General features: G+C 42.5%; 1 protein-coding gene across 1 annotated transcript in view; it reads left to right on the top strand.

Annotated features, from left to right (window-relative positions):
- The window catches only part of SUSD4 (sushi domain containing 4), a 31,408-nt gene extending 28,213 nt beyond the window's left edge, over window positions 1-3,195 (top strand). Inside the window, exons 6-7 of the mRNA XM_010577839.1 lie at window positions 550-932; window positions 2,136-3,195. Of these exons, the coding sequence (XP_010576141.1) occupies window positions 550-932; window positions 2,136-2,164 (412 nt within the window). The 3' untranslated portion in view covers window positions 2,165-3,195. The remainder of the gene's footprint in view (window positions 1-549; window positions 933-2,135) is intronic.
- Window positions 3,196-18,561: the final 15,366 nt, after the last annotated feature.

The following is an 18,561-nucleotide window of genomic DNA, read 5'->3' as shown; positions in this document are numbered from 1 at the left end:
AATTAACAGAAATGTTTTGCATAAAAAAGAAGCCAGCTTAGTACTGATTAAGGAAGCCTTCATGCTTTGAAAGTAAGACCTGAAGGATGCTACAAATCTGGCCACCAAAGCCCTGTCATCCAGTAGTAGTCATCTCAGGGCCCATTTACATGGGCTGTAAACACTTCTGTGCTCTAGCACACATCTTTCCAGGGGTTCAGGCACTTTTGACTGGGAAACTACATCTGTGATCTTATATCCATGATACCTACTGTGCACAGCACAGCAAATGGTGCTCCTTATCTCTTCCAAGCACCTGCTTTCCTTCCCTTCTCAGAATTGTTCTTCACATACTGGTTTCATCTTTCCGATTGTAACAGATTCCACTGACTGTCAATCTGAACAGAGTTTTTCAAACCCATGAAGCAAACATTTCTGTGAATGTTAATGACCCCGTATCTTCATTTTGCATGACTAGAAAGTGCTGTGTTTACTTAAGTTCAGCGGTTGCTCCGAGGTGCTTCTGACATGCTCCTGCTCTCTGTGATAACTCATCTGTGTTTGACGTAGAGGCAACCAGGAGGGCTCCATGGGTGACCCCGACTTTGTGGTGGTGGATGGCGTTCCTGTCATGCTGCCTTCCTACGACGAAGCTGTAAGCAGTGGCTTGAATGCTCTGGCACCTGGATACTCAGCTACCACAGACCAGGGGCATATATTGCAGACAGAAGATCAGAATCCTCCTGCTTACCCCGGCCCCAGGATTACGGACATGCTGCCTAGCGAATCTGAGGCCTGTGACAGTAGGTCGGGCTCCTCTGAACTGCTCCAAAGTTTGTACCCGTCCCCAGCATGCCAAACGGCAGTGCTTCCCGGTTCAGATCGAACTGACATATCCCGTAGCACCGTCGGGGAGGCTGCATCCACGAGTCCGCGGATCGATATTGCAGATGGTAAGCCTTGCATAGGTGCAGTGAGTGAGTCGGTAAACGGGAGCCATCATTTGTTTGTACGGTCAGAGCAGGAATAAATCCAGCTGACTTGCTCGTACTTTCTCCATGGTTTTGTCCACATCTTAATTTGGACATTTTTCAAACCAGACTACTCCATGGTCATAGAGCTTTGTGTCTGTGATATGTCCTTGCTAGCTGTGGTGCAAGGGATTTGAATCCCAGACCAGAAGGTTCCCGTCCAGACCCAGTAACAGCAGTCTCATCAACAGGGATGTCAGCAAGCACCCGTGTACGGCAGCACAGCCAACCATCATCTTGCCTGTATTGGTCTGTTCATCTGCTCCTCAACTCCTACACTCACAACTCCCTCACATGCCATGGCTTTCACAGCAAAGAAAAGGATTTTCTCCTTAAAATGTGAAGCAAATCATGTTTTCACACTCAGCCAAAATTAGCAGCCTTTATTAACAAACTCCTCATGTCTGTGCATACAGCAAACTGTTCAGTCTGAGGCATGTATGTATTAAGCCATGGACATGGGAGTCACAGCATAAGGGGAACATGTATGAGAAGGGAGATTGCCATATATTATTGTCTGCATTTAAATCGAACGTGAGCATGCATTGATATCGTTTCATTGAGTTCTAACGGAGCTGTATGGTGTGCTGCTCAGCATGTTAGGGAAACCATATAGCTTTCCTTGGAGACATTTAGAAGGAGTGGCTCTGATCCTGCTCTCCACAGTCCCTGAGAGTCACTAGGCAAAGACCAGTGTCCTAAATTCAGTGTGGGTGAAGGTCTGGGTGGAGGAAGTCTTCCTGCTTCATAGGGTTGGGGATAACTTCCAATGGTATCACAGCGGGGAGAGGACAGCTAGAAGGAGGAGGGAGAAATTATGATAATGCCAGTAGAAGTCCCTGCCTACTCTGAATGCTGTTTCAGTGATTAATGTAGTAGAAAGGATGTTTGCATTTAGGATTTTGTGGGTCTAACTTGTCTTAGAAAATCTGGATAGTTTTAGTAGGTTAATTTTCACACAGGTGTTAGAGTGTAAGTGGATCTAGAATTGGGGATACTGTGTGTCTTGTTCAGATTTTCGCAATGTCCATTTCTATTTTTGTAGAATGGCTAATACTAACACACTGCAAAAGTATAAAGAGAAGCTACAATTGGCAATCAATGCTATTTCTTTTTATCCCCTAGAGATTCCTTTGATGGAGGAAGACCCTTAGCCTGCACAGAGACGTGTCTTTGTCACATTGCACTGTTCGGTGACATGAATCATGAAGATTTAGAGATAGAAAAGACTATCTGTGGATTTGGGGAGGGTGTTCTCCTACTTGTCAATCTTCCACGCGATGATGTCACCTGATTGGGTGTACATCTTAATCCACAGCGGGGATAACAGCATCCGCATTTGGAACAGCAGCAGTTTTATGAATGAATCCTGGGGATTTGATGAGAGCAGATGTAGAAAAAGAACTGTGGCTTTTTAGAAATGAAATGTATATCTGCATCGCAGAAAGTCATATGGTTCTGTAAGAAATGCTATTGGATTTTGATACTAACTGCCTCACAAAAGCATGTCAAAGTATGTAAATTTGCTTATAAAGACTGCTTTAAATGATCTATGGACCTCTAGTTTATGAAGAATCCTTACAAATTTAAAAAAATACTAGTACTGAAACATAAAAAAAGAGGAAAGATCCTCTTTGGCTTTCCTGTGATAACCAGGAAGCTTTTGATTTAGTTGTTGGTGATTTTGTTTCAGACCATGTCTGCAGAAAATATAACAGAAATGATGGGATTCATATATACTTTGATGTATGATAGGAAATACATATAAATATATATATATATATTTAAAAACTCTTAAAGAGAAAGAAAAGGAAAGACTCCCAGGTCACATCATGATCTGGAGATTTTTTTAAAGGTAAGGCAGAATTTATATCATATACAATATTCAAGGTAAAGTATCAATATTTGTATTTATGCAAGACTTCTGTGACTACATTGCATTTGATAAATCCTGCTATAATATGAGAGATCTAGAAAATGTTAAAATTATTAAATATGTGCTTAAGAAATGTTGAACTGCCCTGCTTCAACCCTTCTTAAGCTCTTATAACTATATATATACTAGAGTAATCTACAGTCATAGCCCAGAGCACTGCCTTGTCTCTGTACATTGTGGTAGTATTCTGAGCCATTATTGTAGAATACTTTTTAAAAGAATAATAAAGTTCAGTTGCGGTTCTTTTGACTTATCTGACTGCGTGTAGTTTGCCTTTTTTTCCCTTCCTCACTTCTTTCACCAGCTCCCACCTGAAGGCTGAGATGGCAGCAACACACCTGCTCCGTGGCATTTTCAGCTTTATATTCATTATCCAGCTACAAATGAGAGAGTGGTTTTGATTAAGCAAAGCACATGAAATGGATGCACCAGTGGCGCAGCTTCTGTAAACGCTACATGGCTTCTGTAGAGGCTTTTCTCTCTTCTGCATGCTACGCCAGAGCATTGTGCTAAAGCCTGTATGGATGTTTCACCTTTGTGGTGTTACAGGCTATTTGTTATTTGTCAGGAAGATTCCTGGCTGTTTCATACACTTACTGAAAGCCAAACAGATTTTCTCATCTTATTTTTGGTATTGCGCAAATGAAACATATGTTAAACTGGCAGTGTTTGAAGGAAGAACTCGCCGTATGTTAATGATAGAGATTGCCATCATGTGGGCTAATCCAAACCAAAGGAAAAAATGAGACTGAGTTCTGATTTTATGTACAAAGTAAACCAGTAATATCTCTATTGCCTTAAACAGAGGATTGCTACAAGTTGCTCCATTATTTTGTCATGATCGTTTAATTATTTATTTGTATTGTGGTAGCATCTAGTGGCCCTACTCATGAATCAGGCTAGTAGAATGATAGATGTGCTGCAACCATTCAAGAAAGTGTTTATTAGCATCCTGTCAGCAACTGTGTATGACAGCAAGAAGCAAATGGAGACAAAAAACTGTAATGGAGAGGCAATTATTACAATAATTCTACGGTATCATTGAGGAGAACATAGTGTTTGGTATTGAAAGGTAAGACATATTCCACATTATCCTCCATTCTTGCTTACATAAGTTTTGCATTTTTTTTTGCTGAAATTGTCTCAATTGAAATTGCATCTTCAGGTTTATCCCAGAGCCATATCTATTGCATATTAGTACGTACTTTGCTAACCCTTCCTTTTTAGGTCACATGCTTTCCAGAGGTGTTTGCACTACCAGCTGAAGTTCAGGATTGTCACCCCAGCAAACAAGACAAGAGTGCTGTAATACCAACCTTGAATTGAAGCACATTTCAAGCCTAGAGTCAGTTAAGTGATTTTTGTTTCATAATGTCATTGAAAAGTATTGAATTTACTTTAGATGCCCTATAAAATATTATGAAATCTGTCTTTGCTGGTCTTTTAACAGCTTGTGAAATTTCATTCCTTATTAAATTTCTGGACTTCCATTTATTCATTTCTGTTATGAAAGCTTCTGATTAATATTTGGAGCTCTACAGTTTTACAGATGTACACTGCTGTATGTATTGCATTGCAGTCACTTTGTTAAGGGAGCCAGACAGGGTAACTTCAGAAATGTAAATTTATGGCTTATTAGACCATTTTTATTTTAAAAAGTGCAGAACTGCAAATACACTGGAAAACGTTGATGTATTAATATTGCTTGATAGTCCTTTGATAGCACCGTACTAAATATAACATGCAAAGGGAAAAGAGAGGGTTTTACCGTTTTTTGCTTATGATGTGTAAGACTTCTTGAAAGGGTGTTTTGGGGGGATTACTTGTGTGATTGAGTTTGGGGGGTTTACATGCTTGAATATTTGGGGGGAAAGAGAGGAGTGTTTCTACTGCTGGTCTTTTTTTTTCCACATGGGGCTTGAATTCTCCTGAGAAGTCTGCCTGCCCCTGGATCCGCACCCGTGCCCCAACCCACAAGCTGATGCCCTGGGCTGAGGGCTGCCCCCAGCTGCCCCCCAGCCTGCCCAGCTCCCTGGCCACCCTGGAGAACCCCGCAGCTTCCTGGCCTAAGACCTCAGGTCAACCTGAAGCATTCCCTGAGCCCCGGCAGCCAAACCTTCAGGAGGGCGGATGCTCTTAGGGCCCCAAAAGACTAGAGAGCTGGTAAGATCATGACAGTATGTTTGCTGTGCAAATGAAACCAGATGGGAGGATGAGCACATCTTATGCAGATCACAAGCTGTTTTCACTTGAGCTAACTGGATGTGAATAAAAACAAACCCAGGAAAACCCTTCTTGGTGAGGGGAGAAGCAGCGTGTTAGTGAAGATGGACAACCCATGTGCCTTCGGCAGAGGGAGGAAAGGGTATGTACTGAGAACTCCAGGAAAGAAAAACAAGAACTAGCTTCACCCTGCCAATACTTCTAAAAATGAAAAAGGAGAAGGAGAAATGAGCAATATGTCAGCCTTCAACATTGACTTATGAACAAGGGCTTGACCTGTAGAGTGTTGGGCGAAGAGTGGGGATCCAAGGTCTCACAGCAGCTCTGCAGGGCGTGAATCACAACCTGAGCATGAGTCAGCAGGACCTGGCTGTTGTGAAAATGTTAAATGTCAATACGAGGATGTTTATACAGAACTAAAACATATAACACATGAAGCAATCCTTCAGCTCCACTCAGTGCTTGTAAGGCCTCAGCTAGAGCAGTGTGTCAAACACTGAGCAACTTTTTTCCTCTTCAAGGGAAACACGAAGTAGCTGTAGGGAAGCCAAGCAGAGAGAATAAAGAATTATTAGAAGTTTGGAAGAGCCTGTCCTCACAGGTCACGTTAGAGATCATGTGGTGTTCAGTGTGAACAACAGACCAAAGGGGACACAGAACTTTGGTTTTCTGTAAGAAGCATATTTTACAAAAAAGGAATTTATCCATATAAGTAGGACAAGAATAATAGGCTTAATTGCAGCTTGAGAGAATTAGGTTAGATATTGGGAAAAACATTCTAGCCACAGGAATGGTTACAAGCAGGGAGAGATGGTCTGAGGAAGCTGTCAAAAACCTCTGTTATGAGACATTTAAAGACTGTTTTAAATAAATAGGGGCCAGGAAAACACTGAGGCGGGATGCACTACATGAACTTTGGGGCCCCTTCTCATTCTGTTTCTGTGTGATTCCCAGCTTGTGAGAACTAAACTTGGCTGACACATGGTTTTCCCCATACAGACTAATTCCAGACTGATGGTACTGGACAAACTGGTCAGCAGTCATCAAAGTCACAGCCAGAAATACTCTCTATTCCAGCAACAGAAGCTTTTTGTGTAGTGTGGGCTGAACTCCAGTAAAATCCTGTGAATTAAACCCTGTTGCATTAAAGTGACATTGATTTCAGAATTTTGTTCTGTGACAAATCCAAATTTGGGATTTTCTGGTCTTCATGTCTATCTTAGGCAGTTAAATGAATGCAGCCTTTCTAATACTCCAGGCACATTAGGTGAAGTAAATCCTCTTTTGGCAATTATCTGAAGACACCTATTGAGTTCAAGGAGAAACAGCAGCTCAGGCACTGGAGCGCAGAGACCATTGTCATGTTTATGCAAAACTTGCTTCCCATGCCCCAAAAGCTGTTTGTTCCTCTTTGTGCTATGCTGCAGACGGTAGCACAGCTTACCACATCAGCTCTTAGAGGAGGAGTAGCACAGATGAGAGAAGCACATCTCAAGCTCCTGTTCTTGGTCTCCCATGGATTCCCTGGGAGGACTCAGAAGCAGGAAGAACTAGAAAGCAAGTAAACATCTGCCCCAAACCCAGAAGCATCTTCCATTGTTAAGGGCATGTCCAGTCCCTTCGACACAGTTCCCAAAGGAACTGCACTATGGCAGAGGGGAGATAGGCCCTGCTTTGCCTATCACTCTCCCAGGCCAGGGTTTGCAGCCAGAATAGACAGACAAATCCTTCTCCCCCAGAATAATGTGTATAACTTACTTCCTGCATTATAGATTTCTCTTGTCACTACTATTATATAGTAGCATACAGCCTATTCTTCCAGCCCTACCTTTTCCAGGACAGTAAGATACGTTATTTAACAATAGAAAGGGCATTAACTTGAGATTAAATTATTTGCTGTCCAGGTGTCAGAGCAGACTTTTAATAATTCACATAGACCTCCATACAGAAATTGGATGGATAAGGCTGACTGGGATTCCTGAAGCAGCTTTCCTCAGCAAGACAAAGGGCCTCTCCTGAAGGAGCTGCTACGCGCGGACATTTTGTAACCTAGGAAAACTGAATTTACCTGATAAAATATATTAAACAGAAACTTTGAGAAGGAAGAAAAGACACTTAAATTTTAATAAAGTCCAGGGGACATTGATAAGTTCCCCATGCTCTCCAGTAAGAATAGTGGGAGCTGTTTTCTTAATACAGCTGGTTCAAAAGTCAAGAGGCAGGGAGGGAAGAGAAGCTTCCCAGTTTGGGGGTCCAGCAGCTCTTCTCTATCACCTCTGCATTTCAGTGGTCAGACTCGTTCTGCTTGCAGTAAGGGCCTTGGTTTTGGTTTGGATCCACTTTTTCCATTTTACTGTGTTTACCTTCTGTTTCCCCTCTGCTTAGCCTTCTACTGTCTTTCTCTTTTTTTCTGTAACTAATACTGTTGTTCCAGTTTCATCCTGCCACCTCGGTCATGCTGGGAAGCGAAACAAGTTGTTTAATTGCAGTGCAGTACCCAGCAGGACACGTCCCCTCCCTCATATAAGGTTGCTCTTATTTGCCTTCTTCACTTATGTTCTCAGCAGAGAGGACAAGAAGGGACATGGAACTCCTCATTCTGCTGACAAATGGTCCATGAAAATGGTTAGAGAGCGACACTGAGGGGAGCCCACATTGCTACATGCATGATATATCTATGTGCCTTGGTCCCAAGCCTGTCAGCTCACAATCTTTCATTGGCCCAGAATTCACAGGTGCACGTGAATGCTCCTATACAAACACAGTAGCCAAGATTTTTAAGAATTAGCTAATATTTTAGGGTGTTTCAAGGTAAGACATTTTAAAGAGACCCTTGTTTCTGAAACTGGTGAGCTCACAGCTTCAGAAAATGGGCACTGATACGGTCCAGTTAGGGAGCACAGGGTGCACAGCAGGTCACTTCATCTATCTGCTTCCTGGTGCCAGTATGAATTTCTTGTCCCCAGGATAACTGCTCGAACTAAAGAGTTGCCAGTTGCTGAACTGTCACGTTCACATCTTTTCCTTTTTTTAACCTAATTAGGCTAGATTTATTTTTAACGCTCCTTATTACCATTCGCTTCTGACTTCCATCCATCTACTGCTGAGTACATGCTGCTCTTGCCAAAGCAAGTGTCTTTCAGCAGCTAGCTCAGCCTCCTGGAACTTTACCACCCTGCAGGAGATCACACTTGCCACCACTGTCCCTTCCATTAATTCCATGGCAGCACATGCCATTTGTCTGCCTTGTTCAGTGCTCTCGTGTTAATAACTGTGCAACTGGTTGTTATTTCTTTCATAACATTACCATAGCTGCCTGTTGTTGATAATTCAGGGTTAATTACTTACTAAAAAGTTTAGCAGAACAATTTAGCTTCGCTTAGCCTGTTCATTGATGAAGACTATAAATGCCTGCAGTCTATCACTGATAGAGACATTACTGGAGTTTGGTATAATTGGCTTTTACTGAAGTGCTGCAGCAAAAATGAGGGTTAGGCTAACTGGCAAAGTCAGCAGCCTGCTTGTACACCTACTTGGTTTTCCATTCAATTTTGGGCAACTACTTGGCAGGAGAACTGCCACAGTAACTTACCAGGTTCACTTATGTATTCATTCACATTGCAGCAGTGTGCAGCGTAGATACAGCTACAGAAGTGCTGAAGCCTGGCATTAAAAAGGACATCATGGCAGCTGCAAAGAGTCCAGCATTTCAGTTACACTTACAGTGCTGGGCTGATTTATCACAAATACATCTTACTGGAGATAGACATACCTACAACAAGACTTAAATGATAACATTCCCTCTGTTTTATGGAAAAAGTGGGGGGAAAATTGCCAAGAAGAATTGTCATTAAAGGTAATGTCTCTCCAGTCAGTTTTCTGTGGTCTGGCAGTCTCCTGTTCGCTGAAATTTTAAATCTAGGAGTTGTTACAGACAGAAAGCTGTGGATATATGCACTGCTCAGTTTCCAGTGAACTGGGTCCCCTTTCGGCAATAAGCTCTTTCTGACCATGCAGTTGGGAGTCCCCGTCTCCTGATTCCCAGCAGTGGAAGGCCATGTGCTCCCACCCAAGGGAAGGTGGGGTTTAGCATTACACTCCTTTAGAGCAAAACTGGACTCTGGAAACTTCACCTAGCTCTGATTTTACTTGCATTACACTATTTGCAGTGAATTGAGGCTGACTGTGTGTATTGTGGTACTCTGCATTCATTTAAGCCTTCACAACATAGGGCTGTGCAACAGGTCATCAATAGCCTTTGGCTGCTCTAGGCACTGACAAGCAAGTGAAAGGAAGACAGTTTCCCTCTTAGACACTTTTTAAATCCAGGATGGTGCTGTCTTCATCTTTGGATGCCTAAGTATCCTAAATATGCCTAAATACCTTCATATTAAATTATGAGCAAGAAAGTGATTAATTGTTCCCTGACCTTCAATTTCTTCACTGAGACTGTGTCACCAAACCATATTTTATGTCACTAGGAGACAGCAGATGGAAATCAAATATCTGCGTGCTCTAGAATGTCTAACAAGGGAGGAAATTACTTCCATCCGTTAACACAGACCGATTTTCTTGAGAGGATTTTCTGCCTTCCAAATTCAGTTTTAAAATGCGATTTCATCCTCACAGGTCTGCCTGTTGGTTTCCAGCACAAGGGGCATTGCCTCAGTTGGTTTGCAGTGCTGGCAAGAACAACAACCTGCCACTCTCTCTCATCTTCTAAATGCTTTTTTTTACTATATAATTTAAAAACTATAAATAATTTATTAAAAAAACCAACACCCAAGATAAGTTTAGATTTTGGGTTTCTAAGAAGGAAAGGTAGTGGGTATACTTGCTCAAGAAATTAAATTATAATTAGCTCAAAAGAAGACTGAACCCCATACACTTTATTTCTGTGGTCCAAGACTGAACACGCAGTAAGTAGAGAGGGGACTTTTTTCCCAAATAATCAGCAAGAAATGACAGCGGGCCTCGGGTCTCTGAGAACACCTGTGTTTGCAGCACACAACATCTGCACATCTGTAGCCACGTCTGTGGCTGCCACGAGAACTGGGAGGCCAGTTCTCCCTTTGCATGCAATGGGGAGAGAGCAGGGCTCTGACCTCGTGCTGACTTGTGCCATCCACGTTGCTGCTCCTGCTTGCTCAGGTACGCTGGGCACTGCAGCCCCCACTGAACCCAGTATATTTACAGTCTGTGGCAGAATGGGCCTCCCCCTTTGGCAGTGCTTTGTTATTTCCTTTCCTCAGTTTCTCCTCGTAGGATTTTGCATCAGCAGCATTCAACGCTGTCAGATCATTATCAGCATGTTCTTCAGGCCTAGCTATATGTGGTAGTGAGTATTTCCAACTCACATCAGCTCCAAAGCAAGTACCATTGAAAACTAAAGAAATTTAAAAAAACTTAAACAAAAAAATCAAGCTTAGGAGTAGCCTCATTGTTGTGTTGTCCCTGTGCATTCATTTTTTCTGTTCAGATTAGTCATGCACTTGCAGAACAGGAAGTTCACAACAGGGCAGCCAAATCTCATGTTCAGAATTAGGACCCTGGAAGGAAAAACCAGCATGTAAACTAGAAAAATATTAGCCCGTGATTGCACTGAAATCTCAAAGCTTAATGCAAGATGTGTTCATAAGTGCTTTTGCTGGAAAGAGACAGCCTCTGCCATGGAATTACATATTTAAGCTCTGTGGAATAGATTTGTTTACTGAGTGACAAAGGCATACACCCTAGGCGGCTGTTCAGAGAGAGTGCTATGTAATCATCACAGGCTGCAACACAAAAAGAACAGTTTGAAGACCTTTGACATTTGATTAGTATGTTTCTCTTTTACAGAGTGAAGAGAGTTTGGACCTTAAAAGGAAAATGATCCAAGGCTTTAATTAGTGGGGCCGCAGAGAAAGAAATGAAGAATGACTGGAGAGAGCAGTGAGTATATGCTGAAAGCTTACAGGGAAACTGATGCCAAGCAGATTGTGATAGATTTTAAATTCCAATTGTAGATGGACTCATGTGCAGATGCCAAACGCAACTGTTTCTATATAATTCTAAGAAGGTAGGAAATGCAAAAAAATTCAAAAGCACAAATTTGTGATGGCTGGGAAATGCTCTGCTTGAGCAACTGCTTTACCCCTTGGCATGGTCATAGAGAATTGATTCTGCTCTCTTAAAAAAACAACAGCTGTTCACTGCTGAAGGCTGTTTATGGATTTGCACCATATACACCAGTGCAGAAGAGACACACGTTTATGCTATCGTAGCCCATCTGTACTGGGCCTTGACCCACGCAGCTCCGTCAGTACAAATACTGGTGCATTGGCCAGGAAAACAAGTAGCCAAGACACAAAATTCTCTCAAGTGTACAAAGTAAACGAAAAAGATAAGCAATCTGTGGGGTTACTGAAAATGGCAAGCATGCTATTTTCAGGCAAACATGATTTGTGAGGTGATGGTTGCTTCACAGGCAGTGAGTCACAGAAGAAGCTTAGCCTCTGCAGCATCTCTCTCTTCCTTAGGCAGCACTTTCCTTGGCAGGAACAGGTGGAGATAAGGTCAGTGTTTTAGGGCTTGTGCTGATAGCACAAAATAAGCAGAAACTGCTGTCAAGTCAGAACAGGTAGGAAAAATACAGGAAGAGGCCATACAAAAGCGAAACACGCTTCATGTCAGAAAGGTTGGACTTTCAGGCGTGGATGAAGCCAGAAGCGATGTGACATCTCGCTCCAAGAGCCTTCTCCAGTTACTCCTGGCCAGCAGCTGCTGTCAGCATAAAAGCAGGAGTGCAAGCAGCAGTGGTGGGAGCTTGGCTAAACCAGGCACCGAGTGAGGCGGAATGAGATGCAGCACAATTGCTGCATTTTTCTATCCTGGCAGGTGAGACCCCAGTCAATGTGATTACCTGCCGTGGGGCAGGAGGCCGAGTGGCAGGTCACCTCTCTGGAGAGGGCTGCAGTGGCAGGACACCGCCGGGAAGCGCGGCCTCTGGCACAGCTCCGTGGCGGGCAGGTCCCACTATCTGCACCGCTCGGGGGCCTCTCCTGCCCTGGGCATAGGTGCCACACACAGCAGCAGCAGAGGGGCTGCCAGCCAGCCGGGGAACTCGCACGGCTACCCAGTAGTTCCTCCTCTTGAATCTGGGTAGATTACTTCCTCCTGATTCTTGGTAAAAATGTGATCCAGTATTGAGACTTCAGGTTATTATTCTGATGCCTGCAGGCATCTTTCCATGTAAAAAAAAATGTTGAGGACTTTTTCTCCAGGATACTACATGCTTTGCTAATAAACCACTCTGGAGATCCTTAAAAGAATAATGTTCCTGGGGGCGGAAGAAGTGATGTGCTGGTTTTACACTCTCCTCACCCTTTGTGTTTTTGAGTGACACAACATGAACATGACATGTTGCAATTCATCTGTCATATTCACATTTGGAGAAGTGGTCAGAATGGAGCAATCCAGCCATCCCAGCTGAATACACTGTTGTTAACTGACAGATGTCTCGAGTCCAACAGGAGTTGCAAGGCTGTTGTGGAGGTGCTGACTTTTAAATTCCAATTGCATGCAGAACCTGGGCATATTGTCAGCATGTACAATTTTCAATTTCACGGGACATTTCTCTGAGTGTTACCAGTGGATTTTGTTTTACCTTCATCCTCCCTTTCTGTTAACGCTGCAGGAATTATTTCTTGGGGCCCTCTCCTGTCTCACCTGATACTGCACGCACTAAGTGATTCCTGGGGGGTTTCTGTGGGCAGAGACCTGAGCCTGCATGAGTGCATGCGTAGGTACACTCACATACAAATGCCGGCCAACTCAGTAACATGAAAGCTGTCACAGGCCATTTTACTACAGTCTTAACGATTGAAAGGTATTTAGGTTAGTATAAAACCAGGTTTCAGCTCTGGTCAGCTTTTCTTTGCAGAATACGGGGAACAGCTGCCAGGCTGGCGGGTGCTGCCTGAACAAAGGTCTCCTTCTACTCTGAGTGGCCTCGAGGGGAAGCTGCTGCCGCATCTGGCTAGCCTGGCAGCAGAGCCCAAAATAGGGATTTGCCCTGTACAGCTGTGGAGGTCAGACAATCCAAGGCTGTATTTTATATATGTATATTTTAAGTGTGGGAGTACATTTTTCTCCTACAACCTACTCAGACCATGGAGAGAAGCAGAGAGGGCTGAATCAGTTCCTCAGACACTACCCTTTTGCATATTTTTACCTTATTTTTAAGTATCCAAAGCAGGGTAAGCACAGCTCTGAGCTTTTTTACCAAGATCTGACCACTCTAATTTCAAGAGATGAAACTTCGGTTTCAATGTGTTAAAATGAAAATATCGGCATTTTCAAGCTAAAATGTAACATGTTGAATTATTATTACGTCGAGACTGATACAGCACTTTCATCAATTGATCAAACTTTGCTTAGTTAGACTACTGAACTTGCTTTTCTCTTCTTTGCTCAAATTAGCACAGTCATATTTGTAATTGAACTCAGTGGTAGCCAAGGCTATAAAGGCATATAAATGCAAATACCTGCCTCTCCAAAGTCTTCAGTCTCGCTAATAATGAAGCTCACAGAAGCACATTCAGATCAAAATCGATGCTAGCTAAACCAGGAAAAAATTCACTTACAGAGGCTCATTTTGGATCCTTCTACATGCATAAAGGGAGAGTAATTATCTTTGTACATGTAGAAATTTATCTTTTCTTATTATATCCATTCTGTGGACAAACTGTTGAGTTCACTGCTTTGATAAACGCTTTCTAAAACACTTTAATAATTCCCCAAACACTCAACACAACCCACACTGGCTTTTTTTTTTTTTTTTTTTTTTTAAAGCTGGAGGTTTATTAAGAAGATCACAGATTTTCCTATGTTTGTTGTGAAATCCAGGTGGGAAAAAAAATCAAATACTACTTGGTATTTAATATGATAATTCTAACTGAGACTCATAAGGTAAAGGAACTTAATGTCATTACCTATGCAAGATATGAAAATGTGTGTCTCCAGAAATAATGACCTTATTACAGCGTTGATCTTGTGTGGGTGGAAGCTTGCTTTAGAAGAAGCCTGTGGGAAATGATCATGTATTTCACCTGCCTGTTGTACATTATAGGTGAGCCCAGAGGTACAATAAGATACACATTTGCTAAGTGTCTTACATGTAAGAAATCAGTAATTTAATGCATTAATCACTAGAGTGCAATTATAGACCTTAATTTATAAGATATTAGTCATTCGCCATAGATAACCTTCAGTGGCTATTAGAATTTCATAGTCTGAGTTCATTACAACTGGCAAATGTCGTTTGCCCAATCAGCACACACAAGGGCCTGTTCTTTGGCTGGAAGCACATTTTTTCAGTATTAAATCCACTCCATTAAATACGAGAGAGAGCACCTGTTTGGGTCTTATTTCAATAAAGAATATATCCTAGCTGCATTTTAAGGGGGCTTATAAAGATTGCACGTTATTAATGTATTTTATTACCATGTTTAAAACTGAGTGAGATACACTGGAAATATTACAAGCACATCAGCAGAAGACATCACAGCTGGTGATAAACCATGGCAATAAAAAGCCTATTAACCTGTTGCAGTCTTTGTCAAAATATGAGACGGTGCTGGTTTTGGCTGGGATAGAGTTAATTTTCTTCCTAGTAGCCACTATAGTGCCCTGTTTTGGATTTAGTATGAGAAGAATGTTGATAACACACTGATGTTTTCAGTTGTTGCTAAGTAGTGTTTAGACTAAGTCAAGGATTTTTCAGGATTTCTTGTGCTGGAGGGGCACAAGAAGTTGGGAGGGGACACAGCCAGGACAGCTGACCCAAAGTGGACAAAGGGGTATTCCATACCATGTGATGTCATGCCCAGTATATAAACTGGGGGGACTTGGCCTAGGGGGGTGGATTGCTGCTCAGGAAGTGACTGGGCATCAGTCAACAAGTGGTGAGCAATTGCACTCTGCATCACTTGTTTTGTATATACTAATTCTTTTATTATTATTGTTGTCATTTTATTATTGTCATCATTATTTTCTTCCTTTTCTGTCCTATTAAACTGTATCTCAACCCACCAGTTGTTTTTTTTTTTTTTTTATTCTCTCCCCCATCCCACTGGGTGGGGGGAGTGAGCAAGCAGCTGTGTGGTGCTTAGTTGCTGGCTGGGGTTAAAGCACAAGAGACAAATGACTATTTGTTACAAAATGTGTTAAACCATTTACTGACCTTTTATAAATGAACCTTTATATATGATATTTTCTTGAAATTAGTAATATGCTTAAAATTAGGTATCTCAGTGCTAAATTTCAAGAAGCTGCATAAATCCAGGACACAGTAAAATTCTCTAAGTAATTGTTCCTAATTTTTTGTGTTTTCATGTGTATAGTGGAGAGGACATCTTTTCTTTTTCCCTCTTCCCTAATCCCTTATGGTACCTGCTAGATGTCTAGCTCACTGTGTGTATGTGACTTGCATAAGACAATGGAGGAGCAAGAAACGTGTCTCTGCTTAACACAGACACCTTGGCAGAAAGACAACTTTTGTTTTAGTTTCCATCATTTCTTGCAAGTGACAGAACACCAGGAGATGGTTGTGTAGGTGTGCCTTTTGTCATCAAAATATAACATGCTCATCTGCATCATTTGGAATTACATTACTTCCTCTATGCAAGAAGGCATTGAAAGATGTCAGTACAGTGCTACAGAAAATACAGCTGCATTAACAGACAACTTAGCGGTTTCTTTTCTCTCTGAGTTACACAAGTACAGTAGCTGAATATACTGGCATCTTTTATCGACTCCTGTGATTTACACATTTTAAGCTTGGAGGTTTTTAATAACTGAATCAAAAAGATTTAATCCAGAAGCAAGTCTGCAGTTGTAATAATAGTGTGTGAGCACTGTTCAGTGATAAATCAAAGTCAATGCACCAAACTAAAAAAACATCCGGGTTGGATTTCCAACTGTAACTTGGCAAGAGCTTTTGCAAAAACACACTCCTGTAAATTTGTGACCACTTGTTAGCAGCAGTTGACTGTACAACGAGCAGCAGTAAATACCTCGCTGCCATGCATTTTATATTAAACAAAAAGATGCTTGAAGACTATAGCCATGAAAAGATAGCAGTCCTGCTTACTTGCTGCTTCAGCCACTTCTGAAATCTTTATTCAGAATGTGAAACTGGCTTAGCTGGCACCTAAACTGTCACTGGGTTCTAGGCCTTGGCTTCAGTAATGTCAGTATAAAGCATCTCTGCCTTTTGTGTATATGGGCAAACAGTTAAAGGCCCAAGCTGACAGGATCCACAAAAATCTAGGTGTTTCCCACCTGCATCAACATGCTACAACAACAGGATTGTAAATGAAGTATCCATATTAGACACACGTTGAGATGTATAAACTGGGGGCAAACGCGTCTAAATCCTGATGGTGGTTCTTACTGTCACCACCTGGAAAGAGGTGCTGTGGTGATAAGCTCAGTAGAAATGAGACTTTGTACAGACTTACTGTCTTTGCCTAATAATTACAGCTGAGTAATCCTGAAAATATTCAGAACTTCAGGTATCCAGTTCCATCTATTCAAAGCAAGAGAGAGAAGCAGGACCAAAGGGAAAACAAGTATTCTGTATCTGAGCATACGTATCACAACCATTTCCTCACACTGTAAATTTGCACAAAACAACAGGTACTTCCAGATACTTCTCTAATATCCTGGGTGACCTGACAGAATTCTGTAGGACTTTTCCCAAAATAGTTTATCTGGCTTTGTCCGATTCCCTGTGTTTCGTTTAAACACAGAATTTCAAATTTAGCAAAATTACTTCTCTACAGATGCACAGGTCCTGTTTTCAGTGGCCTTAGAACTATCGTTTCAGTGCCAGAGTGTGTTGTAATCTCTCACCCAATTTAACATTAGTAGAATATATCACAGGCAACCAGAGAGGTGCATTAATACCATTAAAATACATATATCACTTATAAGTACTTAATACAGTAGTGACATAAGTATCAGTAATTAAAGGTACATAACCCAGATTAGCATGAAGACAGGCACTTTTGTGTCATCTCTGGCCCAATCGATTCCATACAAAACACAGCAGCTTAAGCAGGAAAGAGTGAGAATTTCCTATCTAGATATCCTCATGGTCTGGTGGGACGTCAGGGGACATCAGGGACAGAAGCAGAGTTCAGATCCTATTAGGAAGAGAAAGGCTCCAGAAGGAGCGATCTGACCATTGAGTGGAGGGATAGGAGAAGGGTCTACGACTTGCTGGGAGTTGTGAGCAAGAGCTGCCTTGGGCAGCTCAGAAGAGGCCACTTTTTCAAACCGCATCAATTTCCAGAAATTGTATTTAAATGCAAAATGAAAATTTAAATTACTATAATTTTAAAAAATAAAAATTACCCTGTCCTCTCTTTTACACCCCCCTCCCCTTTTCATTCCTGGATTCCTCTTAAGAATTACAGTAAATGGCAAATAAATCACCTCAGCTACAGACCTATCCTTCAATCTTAACTTCTTTAGTAAGCCTAAGTATTCTACCTAGTATAAGGTAAAGTAGAAAATGGAATATAATGACCATTAGAGATAGGGTAAGAATGTGAGTAGCGCATCAGCCGCTTATAGTTAGCCTGGGTCAGATTAAGTGCACGCCAGAGGGTCAGCCATACTGGAGGTAAGAGACAGAGATGGACTGGCTCTTTCTACCTGCAAAAGACCAGAAGAAACAGGTCAAGCGCCAAGCAGCCAGCAAACACAAATTTTTACATTGCTTAGACTGGGGTGAGTCGGCGTGATTGTCTTCTGCACACCGGAATGCTTACATTGAGCAAAGGCAGTAAAAGCTGGCTCCCCTGCCCCGGCGGCACCCCTCAGCCTGGTTTCCCCTTCCCTGACCCCTTCTCGGCATGTAGCAGCTGGTCTTCAAAAGCCAGGGAGGATTTTCACTCTGCTGAGGAATTCACCTGCCCGTGTTTCTTCACTGCTGTCTCCACCCTTCTTCTTTTAGATTTTTTTCCCGTTCGGTGCCCACATCACCACCGTTTTCCTCCATCCCTCACCCCCGCAGCACTCCACCTCAGGGCGGCGCTGGCCTTTAGTTCCCGTCGCGTTCCACGAGTAAGCTGAAAGTCCGAGTTGGTGTTTTCGGACGCGGCGAGAGCTGCGCTCCCTGAGGCAGAAAAAGCAGCGATTCCGCCGCCGCTCTCCGCGGCCGCCGGCCTGCCCCACACCGCCCAACACCTCAGCCATTTCACACAGGCTGAGTTTTCGAAGACGCTTTCTCGCAGCGGCCGGCTGGGGTGTGTGTGGAAGCGAGCAGGGTGCCAGAGAGGGGGAGCGCGCGCCTTCCTGCCGCCACCCCGTCCCCCGCAGCCGTTGGGTTTCCGTTAACGGCCA

This window comes from Haliaeetus leucocephalus, unplaced genomic scaffold, assembly GCF_000737465.1.
Source record: "Haliaeetus leucocephalus isolate CR32 unplaced genomic scaffold, Haliaeetus_leucocephalus-4.0 Scaffold577, whole genome shotgun sequence".
Taxonomy (NCBI): Eukaryota; Metazoa; Chordata; class Aves; order Accipitriformes; family Accipitridae; genus Haliaeetus; species Haliaeetus leucocephalus.
This window is presented reverse-complemented; position numbering and strand designations above follow the sequence as displayed.